The sequence below is a fragment of the Drosophila takahashii genome, chromosome X (genome assembly GCF_030179915.1).
Source record: "Drosophila takahashii strain IR98-3 E-12201 chromosome X, DtakHiC1v2, whole genome shotgun sequence".
In the NCBI taxonomy this organism is placed as follows: domain Eukaryota; kingdom Metazoa; phylum Arthropoda; class Insecta; order Diptera; family Drosophilidae; genus Drosophila; species Drosophila takahashii.
Window position 1 is genome coordinate 2817539 of NC_091683.1, and position 27959 is coordinate 2845497.

General features: G+C 37.4%; 3 protein-coding genes and 1 long non-coding RNA gene across 7 annotated transcripts in view; 2 read left to right on the forward strand and 2 right to left on the reverse strand.

The window, feature by feature from the left end:
- Positions 1–4643, forward strand: part of NetA (Netrin-A) — a 45056-nt gene extending 40413 nt beyond the window's left edge. The window contains exons 5-7 of one of the 2 annotated variants that reach the window (XM_017139785.3): positions 2970–3035; positions 3493–3856; positions 4020–4643. In XM_017139785.3, coding sequence (XP_016995274.2) covers positions 2970–3035; positions 3493–3856; positions 4020–4161 — 572 coding nt within the window. In that variant the 3' untranslated portion in view covers positions 4162–4643. The remainder of the gene's footprint in view (positions 1–2969; positions 3036–3492; positions 3857–4019) is intronic. The other variant, XM_017139786.3, reaches the window with a different exon arrangement.
- A 2953-nt stretch (positions 4644–7596) lies between these two features.
- sbm (L-type amino acid transporter sobremesa) lies at positions 7597–26882 on the forward strand. 3 transcript variants are annotated; one of them, XM_070218398.1, is made up of 10 exons: positions 19522–19772; positions 20140–20311; positions 21102–21148; positions 22447–22548; positions 22939–23045; positions 23106–23181; positions 23571–24069; positions 24339–24435; positions 24682–25000; positions 25233–26882. In XM_070218398.1, the coding sequence occupies exons 1-10, from the start codon at positions 19697–19699 to the stop codon at positions 25301–25303; spliced, it is 1566 nt and encodes a 521-aa protein (XP_070074499.1). In that variant the 5' UTR covers positions 19522–19696; the 3' UTR covers positions 25304–26882. The 3 variants fall into 3 exon arrangements, with proteins under 3 accessions (XP_016995270.1, XP_070074499.1, XP_016995269.1); XM_017139781.3 differs by lacking the exon at positions 19522–19772 and adding an exon at positions 7597–7714 and having other exon boundaries at positions 22939–23181; XM_017139780.3 differs by having other exon boundaries at positions 22939–23181.
- LOC108056108 (uncharacterized) lies at positions 9832–10701 on the reverse strand. Its single transcript, XR_001769848.3, has 2 exons — positions 10514–10701; positions 9832–10449 (listed from the first exon to the last, which is right to left on the reverse strand). It is a non-coding gene; the product is annotated as an uncharacterized lncRNA (long non-coding RNA).
- nmdyn-D6 (nucleoside diphosphate kinase 6) lies at positions 26876–27958 on the reverse strand. The gene is made up of 2 exons (XM_017139783.3): positions 27544–27958; positions 26876–27346 (listed from the first exon to the last, which is right to left on the reverse strand). The coding sequence occupies exons 1-2, from the start codon at positions 27741–27743 to the stop codon at positions 27091–27093; spliced, it is 456 nt and encodes a 151-aa protein (XP_016995272.2). The 5' UTR covers positions 27744–27958; the 3' UTR covers positions 26876–27090.
- Between the last annotated feature and the right edge of the window lies 1 nt (position 27959).

Sequence of the window (27959 nt, forward strand, 5' to 3'; positions counted from 1 at the left end):
AAGTTCCTACTGATTTGCATTCTTCTTGCTTCAAATCCGAATACTTAATAATAATTATGGTAAACTTGAAATGTAGTTTCTCTTTAAAAACTTTTATTTAAAGATATATCATATGATTTATGATATTCCAAGTTTTTAGTTAATATAATATACCTTGGACATTTACGACTACAGGGTATTAAAACAGCAGCAGCAACAGTGGCAAAAACAACAACAAAGCGGGCCCAAAAGAAACATCACAAAAAGACAAAAAGAAAGCAAAAAAACAGGGAAGAGGGAAAGAAGGAAAGTGTAGAATGACAGAGAGCAGGCGAAAACTTGGCAAAGCAAATGTATTAAAAAAGTTTTTTATTTAATTTCCCATGAATAAGCTGCAGCGGCAAAGAGAAGAGCAGTCAGTCGCCTACTTTTCAGTCGCACTGTACTGGACTCAGTGCATATACTTATGAACAGTACTTTTGCCTCCTTTTTTGCCGCTAATTGCTGCCAACTATTTGCTCAAGGCATTAGGCAAAGTCACTGCAGGATGGCCGAAAGGAGCCAGGGATCCAAGGACGAAGATGAGCCGTTTATGCAGCTGCAAGTGGAAACAATGACAAATTGACTGAGCAAGTTAAAAAGCCACAGGAAATATAAGCGCCGAGTTGATCATAATCATAATAGAGTGACATTGTCACTGCCAAGTGACCGAATGAAAATGAGAAAGAAAAAGGGAATTGGGAGGTGTTATTCTAAATTATTTAGGTCTTGGGTATTTTTCAATTATTTAATTTACTGGAGGGTTTTATCAAACTAAAACTTATCAAAGTGTTTGTAAAATATTTTTCAAATTTAGGAGTAAATGGGAAAAACTAATCGTAAAAATAGGAATCAATCTTAAAAATTTCTTTGTTATTTTTTAATAATTCCTTAAATTTAGGAATATTTTTTTCTGAGTTTTCGTAAGAATATGCTCTGTGGATAAAGAATATTTTATTACCTCAACCTCAGAGGAGCAAGTTGTGCAAGTCCATTAAAATTGCAACCAGATATGAATGGCTGCCAGACGGCTAGGATCAATTTCTGGCTGCAATTGTTGCATATCAAGTGGCCTCCGGCTGAAGGAGCAGCCATCCTATACCATCCCATACCATTTTATACCATCCTGTATCCATCATGCCAAAAATGCAAATCGAGATGAGGAGTGCGTTTAAAGAGCGCCCCCTCTTAAATTTATTTGTCAACGGCAAAGAAAAGCGCAAGTTGCAAAAGTTGCCGGTGGAAAGTTTTCCTTTTTCCATTTCCCTGTAACCAAGAAGCGAGTTAGGCAAATGGACACACAGACAGAGGAGCACAGGCACAGGCTCTCAAAAAAGTTCGTCCTTTGCTATTCATTGGCACAACACGAGGGGGCGTGGCGCTGGCTCGGGCACCGCCCACTTTCCACCACTCAGCGCGAACATGAATGTTAATTATGAATTTATAATTTGATAATCTTATTAAATTAATTTCAAATTCTGTCCAAGTTTGAGTTAATTTAAAGTTAGTTGCGAAAAGTGTGGGTGTGTGTGTGTTTACCGGGGGTCGTGGGTCAATTTTAATGTTATGTTAATTTGATGACTGGCAAAATTTTACTCGCAAGATTTATGTTTGCTCGAAATTTGCACAAATTAAAGTGGATTGGACTGTTTTCCAGAGGTTTAAAAGTTTGGTAAGAAAATTGAAATATATTTAAGATGGAATTTTATATTTATGTAAAGAGTTTTTGGGATGAGAAATAAATGTAAATATATTTAAGATCGAGTTTTATATTTATCTAAAGAGTTTTTGGGATGAGAAATTATAAATTTCCTTGGAAATTCAATGATATTTTGGCCCACTTAAAAACACCTTCATACAAATAGAAGGATTCCCAAGTAGTGAGTCAGAATTTGTAGGAAGCTCCCAGCATTATTTTCGGTTATTTTCGTTCGTATTCGGGGCGTGGCTAATGATCTTTAAATGACGGCGATAAATATCGCTTGTAAGCTAAGTGCATCGGAGAAATGCCTTTAAATCGAAGGAGAGGAGAGGCGGAGATCTCCATAAATAGACAAGGGAAAGTGCCATTTCACTTTCGATTTTAGTTTTAGTTTATTTCGCTTTTCCATCCAGTTCAATTGTTTAATACAGAAAATGTTTATGCCTCAGAACAGATCGACGAGTTTGTGGCAATTGTGTCACGTTTGCTTTGACATTGCGATCGGCGGCAGAAAGAAAAACAAATTGCAGATTGCAATTCCCAGCCGAAGGAAAAACAAAATATAAACTTCTTGGCTAATTTTAGTCGCCACAAAAGGCGGCCCAAGGCACGAAGTCAAAGTACAGAGAGAGAATTCAATAGACTTTAAGTCTTAAATAAAATTCATTGCATAAAAAAGCACAGAAAATATAAAATAAAATAATACTTGAAATATGCATACAAATGAAATATCAAGATATCAATCAAGTGAAATATCATTTTTAGTTTCGCGAATACTTCAGATGAAGTTATGAAATGGAATATCAAGAAATCGATCAAATAAAATAGCATTATTTTTCCGAGTGCAGTCTTAATGTAAAATTGATCGAGCATCACTGCTGTTGTTGCTGCCACTGTTTCTGTTTCTGATTCTGTTTCTGTTTCTGCTAATTGGCATTGGCCATAAAGACATAAATTTCGCAATTAAATTGTAAACACCAAAGTGGAATGCCCCAGCCGAAGGACAAATCGCAGGGATAGGGAACGAGCCCCATTCAAATCCTATCCCCAATTAACCCCTAACACAATATCACTACGATCCATTAGCTCAGCTTCATGTCATCTATGGAATGTGGAAGTGTGGAATGCGAACGTGATTGCTCGCTCTGTGTGGCACTCATCTTTGAGGACGAGTGCGAACACAGTGCGAACAGCGTTTTTTACTAATTACCAAACTAATTGTAAACCCGTTCGAATTTTGATCTTTTAGAATGCGGCAAATGCAGAGTCAGCACCAAAAGGCTAAACCTAAACAAGTTCTGCAAAAGAGACTACGGTGAGTTTGAAAAATCACAAAGTACATAAAAGGAATATATTAAGAAAATATATTATTATATTCCTTAATTTCTTTATTTATTAATTGCCAATGGGATAAATCCTTTTCTGGCCAAAAATATTTAACTAAAATTTAAAAAGCGGTTTAAATATTATTTATTATTTGTGATATGTGATAAAATAAATTCAGCTTTTAATCTATTTTAATATTAAGTCCACAAAAGATATTTTCCTTTAATAAAAAATTAAGTAAAATAAAATTAAAGTAATGAATATAACATATTAATATATTTCTTCATTTAAAAAAATTTGTTTAAATATTATTCATCCAGTAATCTATTTTAATATAAATAAGTACAGTCCACAATAGATTTTTTCCAATAATAAAGAGTACTTTTTGGTTTTTATTCAATTATCATTGAAAAAATCATTACTAATCGACCCTTTTCTCCCGTTAGCAATAATGGCCAAAGTAATTGGTCGCGATACGAGCAGCGAGGCGGCGGCCAGCAGGGAGGCTCCACGACGCGCAATGGATCCCGACGGGGAGGACTACGAAATGGACCAGGATCAGCCGGGATCGATTACGCCGGCGGACTATCACTATCCCAATCCCAACTCCAGTCCCAGCGACAGCAGCAGCGAAGTGGAGCGCTACGATCTGCAGATTCAGGCCGTCTTCAAGCGCAGCAGGCCAGGCGAAAGCAGCGGCGCGGGGAACGTCTACGGAATGCCGAGTACAATCCTAAAACGCGGTCCTATGACCTGGATCATACCGACTAAGCACCTGGAGTGCCGCTGCCCCAAGATCAGAGTAAACAGGTGAACAGAAATGGAGATGGAAAATATTAGAAATATTAGATATTTTATGTGATTAAATCAAAGTGGAAAATATTTAAGTTAAATTCAATGTTTAATGAATATTTTTCGCTTTGTTACTTATTTGGTATATTATCCTCTAATTTCCTTTCCCAATCTCTTGCAGATCCTATTTGATCTTGGGTCGGGACTCGGAGGCGCCACCCGGTTACCTGGGCATCGGGCCGCACTCCATAGTGATCGAGTGGAAGGAGGACTGGTATCGACGCATGAAGCGCTTCCAACGGAGGGCGCGCACCTGTGCGTAATCCTCCAGCCGATTATGCAATAGTAGTCCCAAGAATCTAGGTTCTAAGAAATGATTGAGAGAGCATGGAGAACAATCAAATCGTGTCATTTTGTTTTTTTTTTTGTGATTTTGTCAAATGTCAATGTCAATTTAACCGATTTTGTAGCAGTTAAAAATCAAACTAGCTGTATTTAATTTATTTAATTAACTTCAATTGTTACAAGGCAATCGGTCATTGATTAATATATCAATCAATCAATCAATCAAACCCACGAAAGTATCTATACATGTAATCTATGTAATCTATATATACGACTTGTATTATTCGCTAAATTAAGATTCCTGTCAGCCCAGTTTAAGCATTTGTGAACGATTTACGTACTAGGGCAGTCTCGAGAAAGCGAAAAGAGCGCCAGTAAGCAATAATTTATCTGTAAGAAGCACCTTGATGCATGCATGACTCGCAAAAAATCGTAATTAATAAATATTGTACAGAGCAAATCAATCGAGAGTTTCAATTTCAAAAGTTTAGCGGGAGAATTGTAGTGCTGCCACACCATGTCATTTTTATTGTTGGTGCTGCCACTCGTAAACCGGCGTTGCCATGTGTAGTCAAAAAATGGATGGGTTTCTGCTCCATTAAATTACTTTGTTTTCGTTTATGGATCGAAATATGAATACATCAATTAAGAGGTCAAAAAGGTATGGCGTTCCATATTTCGAAAGTACTGATTTTACATGCACACATATTTCATTGATTTTTGAATTTGGCGGGCTGTGGGCGCTGCCACACTGTTGAAAAACTATCGCATGTGACTATCGATTGCCAAACAGATGTTTTGTGGGGATTTTTGAATTTAAAAACAAGCGGTCCAAAAAAATGTAATCTTATTTTCACCCTTAAATATCGTAGATTTTGATAAGCAATTAATAAATTTAAAAACTACAATATTTAATTTTAAGATTTAAGATTTTAAGATTTAGGTTTTAAAAGTTTCTTTCAAATTACTCATACGCCACGTATGACGATTGGGATTTGAGCGAATAATAAAAATAATATATTCCATTTTTATCAGATAATTTATGAATTTCGTTGGAATAACTGGTGTACAAATGCCAAATGTACTGCACCTAGATTAAATTAACTTTTATGCGTTGGCAACAGTGCGTATGTGTTATAAGCTTTCAAGCCCATTAGCAGACCCTAAAAGGCAACAGTTTATTTTCTCTTGTCTCTAAAACATTTTTAAGTTAAAATGTTCAGTAACTGCTAGGTGGTGGAAAAAAAAGACAAACAGATAATATAAATTAGTTATAAAAAAACAGATTTAATACAAATAAGGGGAATGCCATGTACTCAGCATTTTTTGCTCACGTTGTAATTACTTCCCCTTTGTTTACAAATTGTCACTTTTTATTCGGCAATTTATCATGATTGCAAGCATCTAGTGTTTTTTTATTTAACCAGCTACTAAAGAACGGCACATTTTATTTATATGATAGTTTAGAAGTTTAGAAGCAAGCTATTCGAATTTTAGACAAAAATATACTTTTTTCGGGTTTTTATCCGTAATTTGGACAAATCAAGGCCGAGAGCTAAGAGACCGACTGTTTTGAACAGCTAACAACCTAAACTAACGATTCCCATCACTTTTGGAAAAATAAAAAATTTCAGAAATTTTCGCAATTTTTATAAGGGGTTACATCATGATTTTTTGCGAAAAATGACAAAAAATTAAAATGTCCAGATTTGAACGCAAATCGATTCAAAATTAAACTACGAGTTCAACAAGGTAGGACACACCATTTTTGGACCATTATTTCCATTTTTATGACCGAAATACAATTTTTTTTGGGGGGAAAATCAGGATTTTGATTTTTGTACAAATTTGACATTTTTCTTAAGGGATTTATTGCTGTTAATTGTCCAAAAATGCTCCAAAATCAAAAAAGCGCACTGTTTTGAGCAGCTAATAACCAATATTTAATATCAGTGCACTTTTTGTCTGAATTAAAAAAAATAATTTGGGACCCAATTTTCGCATTTTTGATAAGGGGTACCATCATAATTTTTTGCAAAAAATTACAAAAAATTAAAATGTCTAGACTTTAACGCAAATCGATTCAGAATTAAACTACGAGTTCAAAAAGGTATGACACTCCATTTTTGGGCTATTATTTCCTATGTTTCGGCAAAAAAACGTATCTTTTAGGGTGGGAAATATGGATTCGAATTTTAGACAAAAACAATGTCTGAGACAAAAACAGATAGCAGATCGAATTCATAGAAATCTGAGTTGGCATGAACTGCGAATATATTTGCTTACGTTTCGGTGACAAGTTGTCGTCGTCAAAAGTCATTTAGGAATTGAGAAGACCTTTAAGAGGGGCGCCAGAAACCGGGTGTATATGTAAATCCCGATAATTGTACTAGGTTTTCTGTTTTCCTCATAAAATATAAATCCTAAAGTATAAAATATAAGTTATTCAACAGGTGTTTTGACTTGTACACCCCTGTACAAAGTAATGTAATGTATATCTAATCACCCTTCATTTGACCTTGAAGTAAACCCCTTTCTTTTTCTGATATCAATCTGTGTTGAAACCTACAATGTATAGCAATGATGTCGTTAAAAAACCTCAATTAGCATTTCATTTAAAATCAATAATGCTAGGATTACGACTTGCATCTTAGAATAAATATTTATAATCATTGAGTTAATTATAAATATAATTTACACACCATTGCTAAAATTTATATAGTAGTTTTCTGACATTTCCACCAGAAGTTGCTATCGTCGTGCCCGCTGCTGTTTGGCACCACTAATACGAACAGGTGATTCCCGGCTGCATCGTCGAGAGGCACTGCATTCGGTGGTCGCCAGTTCTAGTCGCTTAACAAGTGCGTTTCGTGCCGTCGACCAAATTCGGTTCCGCCCATCGCCCAGCGCCCATTTTACGTCATCAAGCCGCCCCTTTATCTAGCCACCCCTCTTCTCTCTTTCTCCCTTTCTCCGGGCTCCTGCAAGCCGCTCGCCCACGCAAGCTCTCTCTACACAGTAAACAATTACGATGAAATCCACTTGTAATTTAATTTTAAATACTAAATAAATATATATTAATTTTTTAAAAAGAAGATAAAATTTAAATGTAAACTTAAAACCGAAATTCGAGAATAAGTCGTAGTATGAAATGATTAAGATCAAGAATTTTACCAATCTATTTATACCCAATTTAATGTATATTTTTTTCCCGTGTAGCCGAAAGCTCTGCTTTATGCTTTCCACTCCAAAAGGAGCAAAGAAGAGAAATACTGGGAAAACGCCGGGCAGAGCTGAGAAAAGCGAGAAAGAGGGCGCGAGAGAGATTCCGATACCGATTCCGATTCGCATTCCGATACCCGATTGCTGATTCCCGATTCCCGGCGCCTTATAAATACGCAGAGCCGCAGGGCGACGCTTTCATTCTCTCGCAGTGTTTAAAGTGACATGAAAGTGACGACATTGGCGCACTGTAGCAAGTCATGTATCAGCATGTCCAACCAAACAACACAAATCATATTCACGCCAATGGTGAGTTCCAGTTATCGTTATCGCCCGCTATTCCGCTAGATTTTTTATTATTTTTTTTTCCCGTTTTTTGTCGCAAATTAGTGATGATTATTCGCATTATTTCCATTTCTGCGGTGCTAAGTGAGCGGGCAAACAATTGCTCGAGTTGCAGCATGTGATGCCAGGTGTGCGTGCTTTTTTCGCGTTTTTGCTCCCCTTTTTTACTAGCTGCTTTTTTTTGTGTGAATTTTTGTGTGTGACGCGCATGCGCATGTGCAAAAAAGAAAAAACGGTAAATTACAGACCGGCTAACGGTTTCCCCTGTGTGTGAGTGGGCCGTGTGTGTGTGTTTGTGTGCGAGAGTGTACTTGAATGTGCATGATTGCAGCTGAGAACAGCTGTTCTAATCAGCCGAAAAACCCAAAAAGAAAAGAGCCAAGTTCATAAAAGTTGCAAGATAAACAAACGAAACTGTGACTGTGACACACCCTGCCAAAATTTCCCAGGGGAAGAACCCAAAAAGCCTCATTAATTCGCATTGATTCCGTTCCCAAAAAAAAAAACTTATCAAATGGACAACACTTTATAAATGGACAATGGTTTTGATAACAAAATAATCGTCTTCTTGATTGACACTAGTTATTTTTATCAGTGCGGCTTTTTAGCTTTAAAAAAATGTACTTAAAAACAAACATCTATGGACTTAAGGTCTTAATGGATATTCACCGGGAATTCTATCAACAAATCAGAAATTCGAAACTATTTGGCCTTATTAATTTATGTGGAAACTAGACAGACGATTGAAAGTGAATTCATTGATTTATTGGGTGCACTTACAACCCATAAACGGTTTTCGATAAGATAGTTCATATTTCTGGATATCAATATCATTTTGGGTCTTCAACTTACTATTATTATTTTGATATCATAGATATCATATCCTTACATCCTTCGAATCCTTCTCTGCCAATTCCTTTTGCCAAGTACCATCATATCAGTTAGATATTGCCAATTACTGGCATTTCGCTTCCATTTGAGGTTGTTTACGTTATTGTTCCTAAAAGCAAGCAATTTTTACGATGGCTAAGGCTAAACTTGGCCACCAAATTCCCATTCCCCTGCCTTTTCCCTTTCCCTTTCCTTTTCATTGTCAGTTACGCAATCGTTAAAAGCTGCCGGGGGTTGCTTATCAGTGGGTGTCGACTGTACGTCCCAGATACACAGATAGATTCCGATTCGGATTCCCATTCCCGATTCCTATTCTATTCTAGCCTTCGCGCGGCAGGTGTTGCCTATTTTTAGGCGCCGCCATCGCATTACTGCGAAAGGTTTAATTATATGGCCAGGCAGTTAAGCCGGCTTTTTGCGTAGCTGGGAGGAAACGAGCTCTCTGAGCCGAGATTCCTTGGCAGCCGGAAGCCAAAGTCAAAGCCCAAAAGTTGCAGCCAAGCGAGAGTCAAGGACAAAGTCAAGGCAACGCCACAAAGGGGGTGGTAATTCTTCTTGGGTGCGTGGGTGGGCTTTTAGTGGGTGCAATTTGCACTTGACATAATTCGGCCACAAAATCTCGGGCACTGGGGAAAATAATGGCAAATTTATGAAACAAGATGGGTGTTTAAAAGGATTAAAAGTAATTAAAAACATAAATAAAACAAACCACAATTATTTAGCATTTACAAAGTTTGTTTTGATTTTTATTTTATTTATTTTTATAAAAAAAATATCTGAACTGTCACTGTCTTTTTAACCTCGTCAAGAGATGTTTTTCTTTGATTTTCTATATAAGAAAATATTGAATATTTTATGCTTCTGCCTTTGAGGTAGGCTACATATTCTGTACATTTTTAAAAAATAATAGTAAAAAATAATAAAATAAATAGTTTGCGGCTCTGATGATCTGATGCATTTAGCTAATAATTTAGAACTTTTGTCATTAATCACACTTAAGAGACTGCCAGTGCTTCCCCTCAATTCTCTGAGATCCACGACTTTCATCTCGCTTGTGCAATCCGCTGAGTGGGGGGGCTGTCCCATTCCCATTCAACGAAGCGGAGAATTTCAGCCCTTTTATAGCAGAAGAACTTGTGGGGAAGGTGCCTAGTCAATGATTTTATAAGACAAAAGTACAAAAATGTACATTTTTAAATACATTTAAAATATAGAATTTACTGTTCAAGTTATTTGTTTAAAATTCTATTCTGAATAGGAACCTAGGACTTTAATACAATTTTATAGTTAACACTCAATTTTAAATTTTATCTGGGGGCGGAATCCTTATAACACAGCTAGGATTCGACGGCCCAACTTCTTTCTTAATTGCATAATAGTCCTCATCCACCTCCATGGGAACGACTTCGGATCTTCGACGGGAACTGTAACCGGAGCTATAAGAGGATTCATGTTCCTTTTGGCTTTCCCAGGATTCGTCTAAATATTCTAACTCGGCTGAACGTTCTGAAACTTCAACCAACTCGTGGCGACGTATCCAGTTCATGTATTAACTAGCCTTAAACATACGATCCCACCGTTCTGGCAGGATCCCCGAATCCATAACACTCGGAATCATATTGCCCATGGCTCCGGCTTTTTGAACACTAATACTCTTTTGCACCTGCGGCCTGTCTCTTTCGATTATAATCCTCCTGCGTTATCCATCGCATCAAGTAATGCTCGGTTTCGATAAAGGAGAGAACAAATCCTGTGGGCAGTCTAGATAATACATTTCGATTGCCTTTCCATTTGCCTAATCTATGAGCCTTTTTTGAAATAATTGCGTTTCAATGAGCTTGGAAAAATGGACTACCAAAATTTAGTACTCACAAGGTAGGGCATCATGACCGAATCGGGCGGAACTTTGACCATTTCTATCGTAATCGAAAATCTTCGTTGACTAAAAAAAGTATTCTAGGTAATACTTTGTGGTGTGTGGTGTTTTCAGTTGAGTTTGTATAGTTATACTGATTATTTACAAGCTCTGAGCCCCCACCTCCCCTGACATTCAACCAAAAAGGTTACTTTGATTAGGAAAAATAACTAGATGTAAGAGATTTAATTTTTATAAGAAAAAAAATGTGTATTCAAGTTCTGTTTGTGGTGTCTTAAAGTACACAAATACAACTTATTTTTTAACTTAAAAAAATAAAAAAAAGTCTAAAAATAACAGAGTTATGTATGGATTTTTGTACATGACGTTAGGTATTAATAAACAAAAGAAAACAACATTTAAGAACATACTAAAATGCAAAAATTTAAATATTCTCTTCTCTTTATGATGCAATTTTCGTCCCAGTGATCTAATGTAGTTGAGGGTTAAGCAACGGCGCAGTTAGCTGATTTCATTTGGAGGAGAACATGGATGGAATTTGGGGGCCAGGGCTAAGAAGTTCGCCATTGTGCGAATCACGTATTGTCCTTGGCTTTGTCATTTGGCGAAGGCGAGTGGGTGGCCCCACAAAGTGTGCTTTGTGTTTTCCCTTTTTTGTGTTTTTGCTTTTGGGCTGCTCAATTCCCCAGCTGCCGTGAAACTTTTACATCGCTGAAGCGGCGCTCAGAAAGGCAGTGAAAGTTGGCGGCGATAACGCAGCCTGCCAGCCAGTTGTTATCAGCCAGCAGCTATCAGTTATCAGGCCGAGATGTCCTGGCAAGGACATGCCGCAGAGCGCAGGCGCCGTGAGCAGAGCTTTTCCAGCAGAAAACCAGTTTCCTTTTCCCCATTTCCCTACTTGGCTATTTTTAGCCTGGCCAAGAGACTCGAGACACAGAGACACATAAAACGGCATGTACAGCTGGCAACGTCACCAGGAGCCGGCTTCCATTGCGTAAGTGCGGGGGTGCCAATAAAAACAGGTGGCCACCCCGAACCGCCCCCTCCTGCGGGCCAGGGGCGTGCCCCATATACACAGGGATATATATATGCGTATACCCACACAAAAGTGACACGTGGACCACCGCTTTCGAATGTCAGCGGCAGCCGTCGCCTATAAAAATTTCATGTATTTCGATGAGAAAACCGGCAGAAGTTTGCACAATTTGGTTGAATCATTAAGTTGGGCGCTATGGCTAGGATAATCACTTTCTAATTAAATTTTTATTAACAGAATACTAGCAAAGAACATGTGCCATATACTATAAAGAACTTGCAGTGATAAATTCATTTGACAAAATTACCCAAAGTATTTTTAAACAAATGAACTAGAATCTGTAAGATATTGCATATTAATGAGAAGTCTTTAATGATCAATTGAATCATTGCTCAATCTAACCTTTTAAATAATGATTATTATGAAATGATGGACTTACATTTAGCTGTATTATTATATTTTTTATTGCTCAAAACAACCTTTACTCAATCTAAGATTTTAAAAAATATTAATAATAATTTTAATATTTTTTACTCCATAAAAATTACTAATTAATGGAATTTTCAACCCTTTTTTGTTGAGTAAATAGCCAAGAGACCCGTTAAATTTTTAGGGAATGTCATGAAAGCGGGGAAAATTTCTGGGAGGTCAGGGAGGGAAAACGACGAGCCTCTAAAATTCATAGCCCGCCCACAAACAAACAGAAAGTTTCGTGATGTGATGTATGCTTGTGTCTGTGTGTTGTCCTCGTTGCTTACATCTGTATCTGTGTGTGCGTGTCCTTGCTAAGCTCACAAATAATTGAATGGCGCCCGAGCAGGGAAAAATGAGTTCAATGCCTCGAAGCGCGTTCCTCGTTGCCCCCAAGTTTTCCATCTGTCTGGTGTTGGATTTTTCCCTCTGGCAACAGCTTGAGAAGCCAATTTCTGTATTTCACCAGAACCCGACCCAAAACCAAAACCAAAGCATTAAGCTTGCATGAGAGGGAAAAGTGTTTTTGGCCCAGCTATTTCTTATTTCTTATATCTAATTTTCAATTCTCAATTCTCATGGACATGTGCCGCATTTTCCACCATGCATAAGAGATAACGAAATCGGAAGCAGGACCGTGTTTTCTCTTGCAGCTGTTCGTTATTATTTTTAGCAGCCTTTTCCAATCAATTTGCATATTTTATATGCACTTCAAGATTGGCCAGCTATTTCCTTGGATTTTTAAATGCTTTTCCCAGTGTAATTCTATTTTGCAATCGCCCTGCACAAACGAATTTTGTCTAATATTCTCAGCTGCCCCGAAACGAAACGAATCCAAATGAATTTATAGCTTTGTAATTATTACGGCCGATCATTAGCGTCATCGTCGAGTCGTTGAATCGTCGACGTTGGCAGAGCAATCGGCGCGTCACGAGTCAATTAAAAATCAATTGAGTTAAATTGATATGCCAACAGAAGACGAGGCAACGACAACACCAAATGAACTATATAACCTATATAACTATATATAAGCAAAACTGATTAGCACAAGATTAAATGCCGGTTAGCAGGGGGTTTATTGTCATGCGTTTTGACGCCGATCTTTAAAGATTATTGCAAAATATTCATTAAAATTAAATTGAGTTCCGAAACCTGGTATTTCATACCAATGATCATCTCTGCAGATCTTAAGATCTTATAAGAGGTTTGTGTCCATGCTATAAAGGTCAAAAGCTTATACTTAAAACTTAAAAATCTCTTGAAAAGAAGGAAGTTTCGTTTCTTTTTTCATAAAGCTTTAACGATCCTAATATTTTGCAATATATTTTATGAATAAAGATATAGCATATTAATGATCTATTTAACCTTTTCTCAAACTAACCTTTGCTCAATCTAACCTTTACCTTTTCGCGTTGTCTGTTGACAATGTCAAGGTGTTATTGGCGTCTTTAATTAACACTCTATTGGTTTTTCTGTCACAATTACTGTTGCTTACGGTAATAACAAATAACAGTGACAAGTTGGCGTTAAAAAGGGACGTGTACTGAGAGAATTTAAGATGGGAAATTCTTTGTTTTCCCTATGCTCACCCCATACCAAATCTCGTATCGATTGAACTGAACATTGCGGCTATTTTTAGTTGGCTTTTTTGGTCGCCAGAATGTATGCAATGCTTACAGATAGTTTATAAAATCATAAAGAAAAGTGTACACTTTTCTTCGTCTGTATTTTATGGTGCTATTTCATTTTAGTGGAACGTTTGCAACACTTTGTGGACGCTTTAAGTGCATGGCTCGCCTTGACATTGACTTTGTCGTTCTTCCGCCCAGACACCCCCTTTCCTCCCTACCCCTGGAATCTCAATTAACAAAAATGTAAAGAGGAAGGAAAGAGGGAGAGGGGTGGCGTCCAAGCAACGTTAAACGACAAACGATACATTTCAATTAAGTCTGCGGGCGAGCAGCATTTCGACAGCATCCAATAAAACAATATATGGGCACTTCCAAAAAAAAGTCCACCAAGCCAAAAACCTTGAAACTTGAATAAAACATATTTCCACATGATTTTGCCCCGATATTAGTTTCTAATTAGTTGGATACTGAGCTTAACTACAAATTTGGAGTATAGTTTGATTATTTTTATGACAAACCCCACCAATATACACAAAAATCAGTTTTTGGCTATTTTTTTGTTATTTTTTGGACCTGTCTTCTATTGTTAATTTATCCTATAGGAATGCCAATATGTGACATTTTTCTGTACTGAATGCTTCATTCACATGCTAAACTATTAAGTTAAAAGCAAAACATCCAGCAATTGAGAGATAGAGGTAAAGAAATCCGCTTTACAAAACAGTCGGAAAAAATGTCCCGAGCGACATGTCCCGAGCGAATGTCGTTGAAACTGCATAAAAAAAAAACGGCAAAGAGTTTTTGAGTAAAACCAAAAGCATTTCACAGCGACATGTTTGAACAACATTCTAAAAAAATCGCATTCAAATATTCCATCATAATTTGCTAATTTCTGCTGTTGTATGAACTTCCCCGAAATCCACTTCTATTTTTGTCCCGAGCGAATACGGCAGTTTTTTACCGATATTTTAAAAACTAAAAGTGGTACAAAATCAAGGTTTTTACCAAAAATAGAGCTTGGGAAGAGTGAAAAGAAAAGCCCATAATTTAAATTAAAATCCATTGTTTTAGAATTTTTTTTCAACTTTAAAGGTGTGCAAATGTCCCGAGCGACATTTTGGAAGTGCCCATATTGAGAAGGGGACCGAGCAAGAGGTGGGCATCTTTGACGCAAATGGAGCACAACACATATTGAAATAATAGCATTTCAAAAATTGGGATGATCATGCGCAGGCAGATAACGCGAACAAAAAGAGATATCGCGAACATCCCAGTATAACTATAAAATATCTAAAATCCAAAGAAATATGGAATTCTATAACCACTTAATCTAGAGGTTAATTTTTGAATGATTTTTTAATAAATATATAACCACATAACCCAACCTTCTATTCATTTCCCTATGCCAACAATTATTTGGCTTTATTAATGGGCATAAACCACTTGTAGGCGGTTCATAACCGGTTTTCAGTGGCAATAAAATTGAATTAGTCGCAGATTAAGTTTCAATTATATTGCAACTGGTTCACACCTGATTTATCAGCAAAAGATTCGTGGCCTGCGATAAAAAAAATATAAACCGAAGGTGAAGGTGTTGAGAATGAAGGGAAAAGTGAATGATAACGTGGAAAGTGATTAGTTCATTAATTCGTGACCATTGTTCGTGAATTGTGGCCACACATAAACCGCTGCTTTGGCTTTGAAAAGTGGTCAATAGAGCTAAGAATTTTGGACATGGACTTGGGACTGGGAGAAGAGGGCCATTGACACTTTTGTCGGGACTTGGAACTCGGGAACTCGGGACTACGGACGTCTATCGATACAGAACAAATCAATTAAGCGAATGGCGAGTGCTTTATTTTGGTTCGCGTGTCTGTCGAGGGTTAAGCAAACACTTGTGGCCCAAGTTCCTCGATTGATTCGGTGCAAGAGGGGGATGGTTGGTCAAGAACGAGTGTCAAAAGGTGAAGCGCGGACATTCGATCCGTCAGTCAGTCGATCAATCAATCGAGCAGTAGGCCATCCAACATTCAAGCATATTCCTCTAATTAGCACAAATTTGCTACACTAGCAGACGGAACTTTTCATGCTTCGTTTAATTAACACAGAGCCAACGTTAATAAGTAAACAAATAATTTCAATTCAATTTAAACAAGCATTCAAGAGAAGCTCGAATAAATTTTAAGTAAACTATAATTATAATTTATAATTTAGGAAACATTTAATGCGCCAAAATATTTTGTTTTAAACTATTTAATATTTTAAAAGTTAGGATCTAAGGAAGAGGGTTTTTAGAGCGGTCGCCTGTCCTTGCTCTCCCACCCGATAATTTTGATTCAAGAATTTCTGACGCGACGCCCGCAACAAAATTAACTGAAAATATTTACCAACAGCAGAGGAAAATCGTTTTTATTTGGCCGCCGGCCAATTGAGATGCATGAACTTCCACTTCCCCCGCCGAGCTTTGCATATTTGAAATATTCATTTGCACGTAGCAGCTTTTCTTCGACCCACAAATTTGGCCGAGCAGCGCGTGATTATTACTCATTTTAGTGCCGCTGACGCTGGCAATGCGACCTCCCATCCTCCCATTCTCCTCCTGGAGTTGCTTGGCTGCACTGAGAGAAATGTGTTGGAATTGGAAAAAACTCTAGGGAATCGGCCGGGTAAACACCTCATTATTTAAACAGGGGAGACTGCGAAAATGTTTACTCTAACTAGTCTATAGATAGAATAAATTCCGAAGCGAGAAAATTCATACTATCGTTCACCTTTAAATTACAAAAATTCTAAATTGGCAATTCTGTTTATTTGTGCCAAAATATGATTAATTATACCTAATGACGTTGGAACACTTAAATGGATTTCTTGCCAATCAGCATAGTATAAATGTCGGGTGATAATGATATTGCAGATATTAAAGACCGACAATTTGTGAATGCCCCTAGCACGTCAGCCGCTGCTGTTATCTACTCCAATATCTTTGCAGTTTGTTTTTTGTTTTTTTTTTTTTGCGTTAGAGTGTCTAAACAATTAGCGTACGAAAATCAGCCGACAAGCCTAAGCAGTGTTCGACCCCTAGAAATACGAAGATATATTATCCGCAGAGTCTACGTGCATCGCTGGGCGTAGGTTCTAGTCGCTTAGGCAGAGATACAGTGGTCCCTCTGCGATTGAAATCCGACCTAAATATAAATTAAATACAAAGTGAGAAAAAATCCAGAATTCGCGTTTTACTTATGCTTATTATTATTTTTAAATATACAAATTATGAAAACTTATGTAAACTATTAAAAAACTTTAAATTCAGCCTTTGATTCCAATTTCCGAGTCATAACTGTGCGAATTCAATTGCAACCATTCAGTTTATGTGGCGCTTCATGTCTGGGGCGTCGAGTTGCTGACGACAAGACGATCCGCAATCAGATTTCATAAAACTGCACAAGGAACTCACCCCACTGTTTTTGGGAAGCGCAAAGGGGGGATTTTTAGTCTGGCTCGTGTTTCGTTTTAATTGACCATTAGTTTGTGACGTCAGCGGCTGGTTGAAATTAAAATTAATGAAATGGTATCGAAAACATAATTATTAGGGTAACACTGTCTCACAGACTGTTTATTATGAATATTATTAAATTTAAAAAAATACTGAAATAATTGCAAGTTAATTGAAATTTATTCCTGATAATTGTCATTGATGGTTTTAAAGAAAATCTATCCAAATATTTATATGATGGAAACACTGCCAATACGATTCTCCACTCTCGAATGCATGAATAAACCAAAGTGATCAATTTACCGAACGTCTCAATCACTTGTTTACTTCTTCCCCACCCTTAAAAAAATGTGCAGTAGGCATTCGATCACTTGTTGACTTGCAAATGCAAATATATCGTCAAATAATATATCCGACTCGCCCATCAGCCGCCGCCTGCCACGCCCCCTTCGACAAGTGATCAACAAAGCAGAAGAAAAAAATAAATCGACAAAATTCTCACAGGCCGCGTGACTTTTATGACAGAAAATACATTGAGAAAAAAAGCTGAGCAAGAAGAAGCTGAAACGAAGCTGAAAAACGACAGCGAGCTTAACGTAGGAATCGTTTATTTATGTTTTCTGTGCCCACATATATATAAAAAGAGTCTGTGTATAGACGTGTATTATTTATTTTTAAACTCACACTAGCGGTCAGTTTAATAGGGCTTTAAATTGATTGAAGGAGGACTCCATTTTGAAAAAATATGAATTTGATATAAATGAATTCAATTTTAAATAAATATATATAAATATATCAAATATGAATTTGATATGAGAAATAAAGCTAAATTCTACAAAAAAATTTTCCACTTGCGTATACTTAATATTTAATTTTCAACATCACGCATACGCAGTGTTGCACTAGTTTCTTTCACCCAGCTGTGCGAGTGCATACGTAGGCGCTACGGCGTGTGTATCCAAATCTTTGGATACGTATTATATTTATGCTCGTGCAGATATCTATTTGTTCAACACACTATCTTGGTACATATACGATTTTTGGGGGCAAGTCCAGTAGTGAGAAGAGAGAACTTTGGAACCATGAATGTACATGGCTCATATGGATTGTTATGTACATGCGCTCGGTGGGCTGATGAAATTTCGATGCCTCGTGGGCGCCGAGATCCAGTGACGTAGGCAGGCAGACTTGGGATGATGGGATGTTAGGATGTCAGGGAGTGCGATATTCTAGATAGGAAAGTGTGGCACATGACCATTAATAAGCGGCCAATTGAGGCAAATGAAATGCGCAACCCACAATTAATTGAGAGAAGCCGATGAATGGAGGCGACGATGCCACCGACTAGACTGCAGATCCAAGTGAGAACCAAGAACCGAACCTTCCGCCGACGCCGCCGGGGAATTAGCCGACTAATTCAATTTGAAATTTTTATGCAAAGCTATAAATAGCCGATCAGATTGAGAGAGTGAGAATGCCTTCACCTTGACAATTCTATAATCAAAATATATATATTGCATAAATCAGTCGGAAGGAGGAGGACTTTTATACGTACGCAGTGTGTCACGTAGTCTGAGAAGCAGAGCGAAATAGAGAAAGAGAAAGCCAACCGAAGTTCCGAAGAAATCTAGAGAGCATTTGTACCGGTATACACGTTTATAAGTCAAAAGAAAAAATATTAAATTGTCATTTCGCTTGAATTCGATGTGATAATGATTCTTATCTTCTATTAAACTAAATCATTAATGTCATTTTATTCGTTTTAAATTTATAAAAACAACTAGTTATCAAATAATATTAAATAACCATTTTAGTTATTGAAAAACATAAAAAATATTAATTGTAATATCAATTGTAGCCTAAACCGTTCAATTAATTTTTTTTATTTTATTATGATTTATTATCGTTAAAAAAACTTAATCACTTATGTTATTTCTTTTATTTTAAATATATAAAAATAGCTAGCCTAAAATAGAAACTAAATAATATACAAAAATGTAAGGTATTAAAAAATAAATATTAAATATAAAAATAAGATATTATAATAATAACATAATATATTAAATACTGCGATAAATGGTAATTTATTACTCTTCATTATTGTTACTCCGGTAACTATGATATTATGTCCTGCCTTTCGGAACCAGTTACTTCAAAGTAGCCCTTCCCCATGGTATATTATTATTATCCTCGTTGAAATGTGCTGTAACCCAACATCTCGAACCCAATCTCGTTTGGAGAAAGTGGTTATTCTCTTGTCGGCCTTCGTCGGCTGTTTTTCCGGCGCTCGGCTTTCGTCGGCTTTCGGAAAGCTTTCGCCGGGCGGACTATTTGACGCCGCCGCCATTTGGGATGCGAACAGTTGCCTGCGAATCGCCGCCCACTGCGCTACATTTTCAGTTGGCCCGCTCTCTGGTTTTTCGAAAACATTTCTTCTATTCTATTCGCATATACATATACCTATAAGTATATAAGTATATATTTCGTATTCGCTGAGAGCTGAAATTCGCGGCGAAATAATTTTAGCAACTTGTTATCCGTCCATGCCATGCGCGATAAAATATCACAACTATTTTGCTTGCAAAAGAACGCATGCAAAAATAATTCAACAGATAATAACAGAGGTGTGTGTGCGAGTGTGTGTGCGAGTGTCCATTCATAAACTCTGTCTACACGGGAAATAAAAATGTGCGGTCTTGATATACACAGAAAAAAAAAGATAACAAATATATTTTGTTACTTTTAAATAGTATTTTTATAATTTTTATGAAATAACTGATATGATAAAATATCTAATTGATATGTTTTAATCATAAATTTGACATCATATAGAATTTTTTTTCTGTGTATGCGTTATAGTGGTCGTTTCGGTTGTTTAGATTGTTAAGAAATAAAATAATACATCTTTTTTTTCTGTTGCTAATCCATGTGTTCTCTGCTTTCTCTCTTTTTGTGATCCCGATCCCGATCCGATATTTCGCGATCCTCCAGGACATAATGTGCCAACAAAAGCAACGACCAACGGGACCATGTGCGCCAATGGGTCTCTTGGGACAGAAGGGCCCGAAGCGCCAGAGACCGACGCATCAGGGACCGGGAGGATGCGGAAGCCGCTGGAGAGGAATGGCTCAACGCAGAACCACGTTGTTCACCTCGAGAGAAGGTAAGGATGGTATCCAAAATCTTATATGCATAGATCGTAGGCCGGTTTATTTGACAAGTATATTTCGAAGCACTACAAAACAATCAAACGAAAATATGTTTATTTTATATATTTTCAAAATTAAATTGTCTAGTACTTAACTTAACTAGAGCTTAGCAGTCAAATTCCTTCTTCCACACTATGAAATATATTTATCTGTTCCTGTAGTAGATGGATTAAAGCAGAATTAGATTATATTTCTTTGTTGTTATTTAGTTATCAATTGCCAATTTTATTTTAACAAAAATGGCTAGAACTTTGAAAAATTAAGGTATATTTAAAGGTAATTAAACAAAACAGAAACGACAGCTATTTAAAGTATATGTTTTCAGTGTAGACGTAACCATTTTCTATTTACTTGGTTTAAAACGCGCTATCCACTTGATTTGATTTTAACACATCGCTGTCAATAAAACGATTTACTCAACTCACTTAAAATTAACAAGTTCACGGATCTACTTTTGACATCTATCTACCAATATTTATTAACTTTGGACTTTTCTAAAAATATCTAAATGATGAAATCATGTCGTTGGTTATAATGTAGACTTCCTTTAAATCGAGTGTCCTTATTATCATGTTTATGATCCATTTAATTTTAAATTTTGACTGAATATGAATGTTTTTTTATTTATTTCTTTATTTGCTAAAATATAAAAACAAATACATTGATAACATAAAATAAATATAAACTCAGGGAGCTTAAATCCTTTTTTCCATGATATTTAACCCTTTTTTTCTTCTTTTTCAGGCTGGGCCTCTTCAGTGGGGTGGCTTTAATTGTTGGAACGATGATAGGTGAGTGTAAAATGAATTCTGGGATGCCACTTGCCGAAACAAATGCATAAAACATGGGGAAAGGAAAGTGAAGTATGCAAAATGGCCCCAAAAAACACGAACACTCAATTTTCCTTGGATTGTGTCAAATGAATCTGCTGTTGTTTGTTCGCTTGAGTCGCTGAAAAATATTGAGGCACATTTTTTCATTCGCTTTTCCTTTTTTTTTGGTTAAGATTGGAGGCGCGCATGGCCAAAAATACGTACGCATAAATTTAGCTATATGTACGGACGGCATAGTACATATATACAAACAGCTTTAGCCTCTGTCTGTCTGTCTGTTTGTCTGTATGTCTGTGGGTGTCGGGGAGTATAGATATATAGATACGCAATCGGCGTGAGAATGAAGGTAGGGGGGATTGCGTGGATTAAGGGCACTTTCCGGGCATATTTTTAGAGGGCGGAAAGGGAAAAAAGGAAGAGGAAGGTGTGGTTACAATTAAAGCCGTAGTTATTCTGGTAAATCAGTGTAATCTCAGCATACTCTTAAGGTATTCTGAAAATAATGAAGTTCAGCTTTAAGGGATCTCTTAAAGTTCCTTCTTTTTTTTTAAATATTCGTTACTTTGATAGGTTCATTATATATAATTATAATAATAAAATAGTAAAATATTAAATGTATGTATTTTATGAAAATTCCATTCCATATAATAATAATATTTAAAAAGTAATTTGATAGATGTATTTTACAGAAATTCCAGATTAAATCAGTAATATTAATAAAATGTATAAAGTAAATTGTTAGTTACTTAACCACACAAATATCCTTTCGTCCTTTTCCTATCCCTACCAACTTAGCCACAATTGTATACTACATAGGGTCTAAATTAAATTGCCTACATATTTATGACACGAATAGCGCCCAAGTAGTATCGCTGCTGCACTTTGACCTTAGGCAATGGCGCCATTTGTGGCACGCCACCAAATTGTTGCACGCCCCCAGAAATTCTCTGCAAAAATACCACTATTTTATCATTTACCGGTATTGCGCATTCGCCGCGTGGTCCCGGAGCTTTCGCGCGAACTTTCGCCGTCCGCCCACTGATGACGTCTGCAACACCCCCAAAATCGTACGTGTATATATGTATATATAAATATACTCCACCTCATTAGCATACGCGATTGAATGGGAAAAAGTAGGGAAAACAATGCGGGATCTAATCAGCTGTTTTTCCAACCGCAGCTGTGCCGTGTAATACATATATCTATATCGTATATATCTATATAATCTCCTCCATTCTTTTCCTTCTCATCCACAGGGTCTGGAATTTTTGTGTCACCCTCCGGTTTACTGGTTCGCACTGGTTCCGTTGGAGTTAGCTTTATAATCTGGCTTGCCTGTGGTGTGCTCTCCCTGCTGGGTAAGTTAACTGCTACTTAACCCCAACCCCTAGTATAAAGTAACCCCCGAAAAAATTGGGAACCACGTGCAAGTGACCCACTTATCGCCGCCAAATGCCAAAATCCGACCCTGCACTCATCACAACTTGTTGCACGGCTGGCAGAGGGCCAAACTTTCGCGGAATCTCACACCTCGCAATGAGGTGCACTATACACTTGGAGAAATAAATCGATTTCTAGCAAGGCAATTATTTCAAATATTTTTTACTATGAATTTTAAGATGTTTTTATGAATTTTAAAAGCCAGAACTACAAATCACAGATCTTAAATCTAGAAATCATCTCAAATTGTTCCTTATAGACCATATCTTACATCATATTTTATATCACAAACCTCCTCCACTTTTCAGGCGCTCTGGCATACGCTGAACTTGGCACGATGAACACGTCGTCGGGGGCGGAATGGGCCTACTTTATGGACGCCTATGGACCGGCGCCGGCGTTTCTGTTCTCATGGGTATCGACTTTGGTGTTGAAGCCATCTCAAATGGCTATAATATGCTTATCATTTGCACAGTACGCCGTTGAGGCCTTTGTGACGGAATGCGATCCGCCCAGGGGCGTGGTCAAGATGGTCGCCCTGGTGGCAATTGGTAAGGATTTTTGTTAAGGATCAATACAGGAACTGAAAACCATAATAATAGTCACCGAAAAAAAATTGACAAAAGATCAGATTGATATGTGCTGGTCAATTTTACATTTTTTAAAGATCAAGTTGTTCATATAATTTTATCAAAATGATATCGAATTCTGTCTGGCATATATTGGGCATATATTTTAGATAACAAATACACTACTCTTAGAATTTTCGGTAAAAATTTAGATGCTTCAGCTTTACTAAATCTGGACTTTCCTTTGATTTCCCATAAATTTGCACAACCGTTTTATATATTAAGAATATAAATAATAAATTCCTGTATTGATCCCTCCGCCATATCTTTTCTAAATTATACTAATCACTTTCGGTTTCCTTTCGGTACAGTGATGATCCTGTTCGTGAACTGCTACAGCGTCAACCTGGGCATGGCCGTCCAGAACGTGTTCACCGCCGCCAAACTGGTGGCCGTGGTGGTCGTGATCTGCGGCGGAGCCTGGAAACTGATGCAGGGCAACACGCAGCACCTGTCGAATGCATTTAACGGCCCGATGCCGAATGTCGGGGCCATCGCCACGGCCTTCTACACGGGCCTGTGGGCCTACGATGGCTGGAACAACCTGAACTACGTAACGGAGGAGATCAAGAACCCGAGCAAGAACCTGCCGCGCTCGATCATCATCGGCATACCGCTGGTGACGCTCTGCTATGCGCTGATCAACATCTCCTACCTGGCGGCCATGTCGCCGCAGGAGATGATCGAGTCGGAGGCGGTGGCCGTCACCTTCGGCAACCGCATCCTGGGGGCTTTGGCCTGGCTGATGCCCCTCAGCGTCACCATCAGCACCTTTGGCAGCGCCAATGGCACGCTCTTCGCAGCTGGCCGGTAAGGAACTCCTAGATTATCTAGAATATAAATCGCGAATTCTTTAGGATTTTTATTCTTTTAAACTAAATCTTTTAATGAAAGTGCTAATACCTAGAATTTACAAAGCGAATTCTTCAGGATTTTTATTCTTTAAAACTAAATCTTTTAAAGAAAGTGATAATACCTAGAATACGAAACGCGAATTCTTAAGGATTTTTACACATTTTTTTTATTATTAAATAAATATTATTATTATTAAATAAATCTATCATTAATTATCATTCCAGCCTGTGCTTTGCGGCCAGTCGAGAGGGTCACCTGCTGGACATTCTCTCATATGTCCATGTGCGCCGTCTAACACCTGCTCCGGGGCTGATATTCCACGTGAGTGTCTAGTACTACCTCCAAAAATTCGCCCTTCCTTGAAATTAATATGTGTTAGAAATATATCTATAACCATCCCCATGACATTTCATCTCCCACTATTCCTACTAATTAGTAATAGTCCCCATCATCTGTTCGATAACCCATGTGAATGTGAATGTGATCCAAACCGATCCGATATCCTCGTTCTAAACTCTCCCCTCTTTCTCTGTATCTTTCTCTGTGCGCATTTATCCCCGTCTCCAGTCGCTGATTGCCTCTGCAATGGTGCTGCATGGCACGATTGATTCGCTGATTGATTTCTTCAGCTTCACCGCCTGGATATTCTACGGCGGAGCGATGCTGGCCCTGATCGTGATGCGCTACACCAAGCCCAACCATCCGCGGCCCTACAAGGTGCCGATCATCATTCCCGTTGTGGTCTTGGTCATCTCCGTGTATCTCGTGGCGGCACCCATTTTCGAGACCCCGCGCGTTGAGTACCTCTACGCCCTGCTCTTCATCTTCGCGGGCCTGATCTTCTACGTGCCGTTCGTCAAGCTCGGGATGACGCCGAGGTTCATGAGTAAGTGGCTGTAGAGTTATAATTAGAGAAACCACATAAGAAAAGAAGAATATGAAACGCGAATTCTTCAGGATTTTTATTTTTTTTTTAATTAAATGTTTATCCAATACCTGAAATATACAACGCGAATTCTTCAGGATTTTATTTTTTTGCTGCCAATTCTTTAAAATGTGGTTTCTCTTATCTAAACTCCTAGTTTCTTTCTTCTAAGTTCCGATTCTTCTCCCCGCAGACAAGGTGACGCTATTCTTCCAGCTGCTGTTGGAGGTGGTGCCCACCTCTTCGATGGCCATGTTCGAGTGAAGAATCCCCCGAAAAGTGCTCAAGTTACGGGTATTGGGGTCACCAATCTCGGAAGAGAGAAGGAGAGAAGCAAATACATTCACTTAATTACTATACAAACGAGGATATATGAGGAGTGAAGCAGACAAGCTACAAGGATGGGAAGTTAGACGATGTTTAAGAGTGGAACGTTAAGAGCAACCTATATTGATATACTGACGTTGTCGTTGACAAAGTAGTGCTAGAGAAACAGAAACAGAAAACTATTTGAAATAGTCTTTTTATGCTATGAGCTGGTTATATTCAAGATTATATATGAATATACGGATATTTAGTGTGGATACATAGACATTTGTGTATCTTATTGTGTAGCGCGCGTAGGCCAAGTTGCATAGTTTATACAAACGAAACAGATCTATATATACATATATTTTTGTGTTCTATTAGTTAAAGATCCAAGACAAATGACAGAAACAACTGAAAAACTGAAAAAACAGAAGAAAAACACAAACACACACACACTTGAACAGTCGAAAGAAAATATATTTGCCAAGCGGTTGGAAAAGTAAGGTGTTTAGGAAGGGGTTTTGGGATTTGTGTACAGTGCCGCCAGGAATCGCTGAAAACCACCAATATCCGTACACTACCCACCTAAGACGACACTCGCTTAACCTTGTTTCATTTCTCATTTGGATTTTCCGTTGGCGTTATACGTTATACCCACATAATATACGAGTTTAACGATCTAGAGATCGGCTGGAATAGCAATATTTATATACTATATGTGTGTGATGGAGCGGGGATAATGAAGGAAACCCAAAAAGGACGAAAAGCTTAATACAAACTGAATACCAACTGAATGTTTCGAACTTTGTGCGACAAAAGCGCCACCTGGCGGTGTGAAATTCGTAGGACTGCAAATAGGCATTAAAGATTTGTAATTGATACCAAAGTAGGGTAAACAGAAAACAAACACTGAGAAAAATTCAAACAAAAAAATAGAAAAAAGGATGAAAAAAGAGAAAAGCAAACCTAAATATAAATACCACTATGGATACTTGTTAAATACATTTTTTTTGCGACCTCTGTCTGCTTTGACAAATCGTTGCAACCAAAGCTAGAATTAGACTTAGAGAGACGGTTAACTTCTATTAAAATTACTATTACTATGCCTTTTTTTTTACCATTTAAATTTGATTTCGGTTATAACACGAGTTAGAAAAAGACAGCAAATGCAGGTGCCGTCTCGCTCGCACCCACATACAAGAATTTAAAATTTTTTTTTAATAATATATTTCCTTTTTTTTGCTATGCTCTCATGTTCTCAATTGTCTGAAACCGATATACAAATAAATTTATATCTTTACCTATTTATAGGGAAAACTACAGAACTTAAACACACACATGAAAATATATATTTATATAATTTGTTAAGTTTATAAATTTTATAATTTTTATTACCAAATATTTACAATGAGCTAAAAACGGTAACCAGAACAAATCGAAAATCTCTATCTATACATGTACCTACCACCTAAACAAACAAAACAATTGTATTATGTAAACCAGAAATTGACGAAATAAAGTTTTTGAAACACAACTGTTTCTCAGTGTTTTTGTGATCTTAATATTTTATAATCTATATTTATTTTATGTATTATTATTATTAAAGACAACAATGCTATAACAATAATAAATTATATAACAACCTTATAGGCATTTTCTATGAAACTGCTCTATAATTTTTGACATTTAACTGCTTATTATAGAAATGCTGTAGAACTAATCCCAAGATGGTGTCATATAGGCTACGTCTGTCCTTTTTCTTGCCTTTTCAGCCTTTCGGCGGCGTCGAACTCCGGAAACAGGATCCCGATTTCCCGGAGGGCAGATGCTTCGCTGTCGGATCCATGGCAGGCATTACGAGTATCGGACAGGCCGTACAGGGCTCGAATGCAGTTGGGATCGCTATAGACGGCCCGAAACACCTTGGTGGGTCCCAGAAGACTGCGCCACTTCTGGATGCAGGCCTCCGACTGAAGAATCAGAGCGTAGCAGGGTCCACTGGGGAAGATATGGGTATGTTTTATTATTATTTTTACTATCATTATTATTTTTTAATAATATATAACCTCATCGATGAAATGATATGTTATGATAATATTATGATATAATATTATAGGATATGATATACATATAATATGATATTATATGATATATGGTATAATATTATATGATATGATATGATATGATATGCCAACCTGTTCATAAAGCTGGTGAGGCGGTGGTAGAAGAATTTTCCCTGGTGCTCCGCGTAGAATCGCTCCGAGAGTTCTTTCGTAATGCAAACCTCCTTCTGGTCGAGAATTGTGAAGTTCTGGGAGATCAGCGCCCGGATCTGTTGCATCGCATAGGTGTTCCGCAGCACGTGCGGCTTTATGAGGGCCAGGGTTATTTCCATATCTCTGGAGTTCCAGTAAATTATGGGTAGTTAATAATTTTAAAATGTAAACAAATTGGCTGGTCGATTGCCGTTGAGATGGAACTATCGGTATTGGGTATTTCGGAAAATCAATCGGAGTGTGCACAGGTGCCATTATTTTTAAAAATAATTAGCATATTTCCTATTAATATTATTATTACAAACTATTTTTTTAATATTTAGAACTATTTACTA

Bases quoted from the DNA above. Each gene is read 5' to 3' on its own strand.
- sbm (XM_017139780.3), top strand. From the start codon at position 19,697: ATGCGCGATAAAATATCACAACTATTTTGCTTGCAAAAGAACGCATGC. The intron at 24,070-24,338 runs GTAAGGAACTCC...TTATCATTCCAG, and splicing joins ACGCTCTTCGCAGCTGGCCG to CCTGTGCTTTGCGGCCAGTC. The intron at 24,436-24,681 runs GTGAGTGTCTAG...CCCCGTCTCCAG, and splicing joins CTCCGGGGCTGATATTCCAC to TCGCTGATTGCCTCTGCAAT.
- nmdyn-D6 (XM_017139783.3), bottom strand. From the start codon at position 27,743: ATGGAAATAACCCTGGCCCTCATAAAGCCGCACGTGCTGCGGAACACC. The intron at 27,347-27,543 runs GTTGGCATATCA...TATCTTCCCCAG, and splicing joins CTCACCAGCTTTATGAACAG to TGGACCCTGCTACGCTCTGA.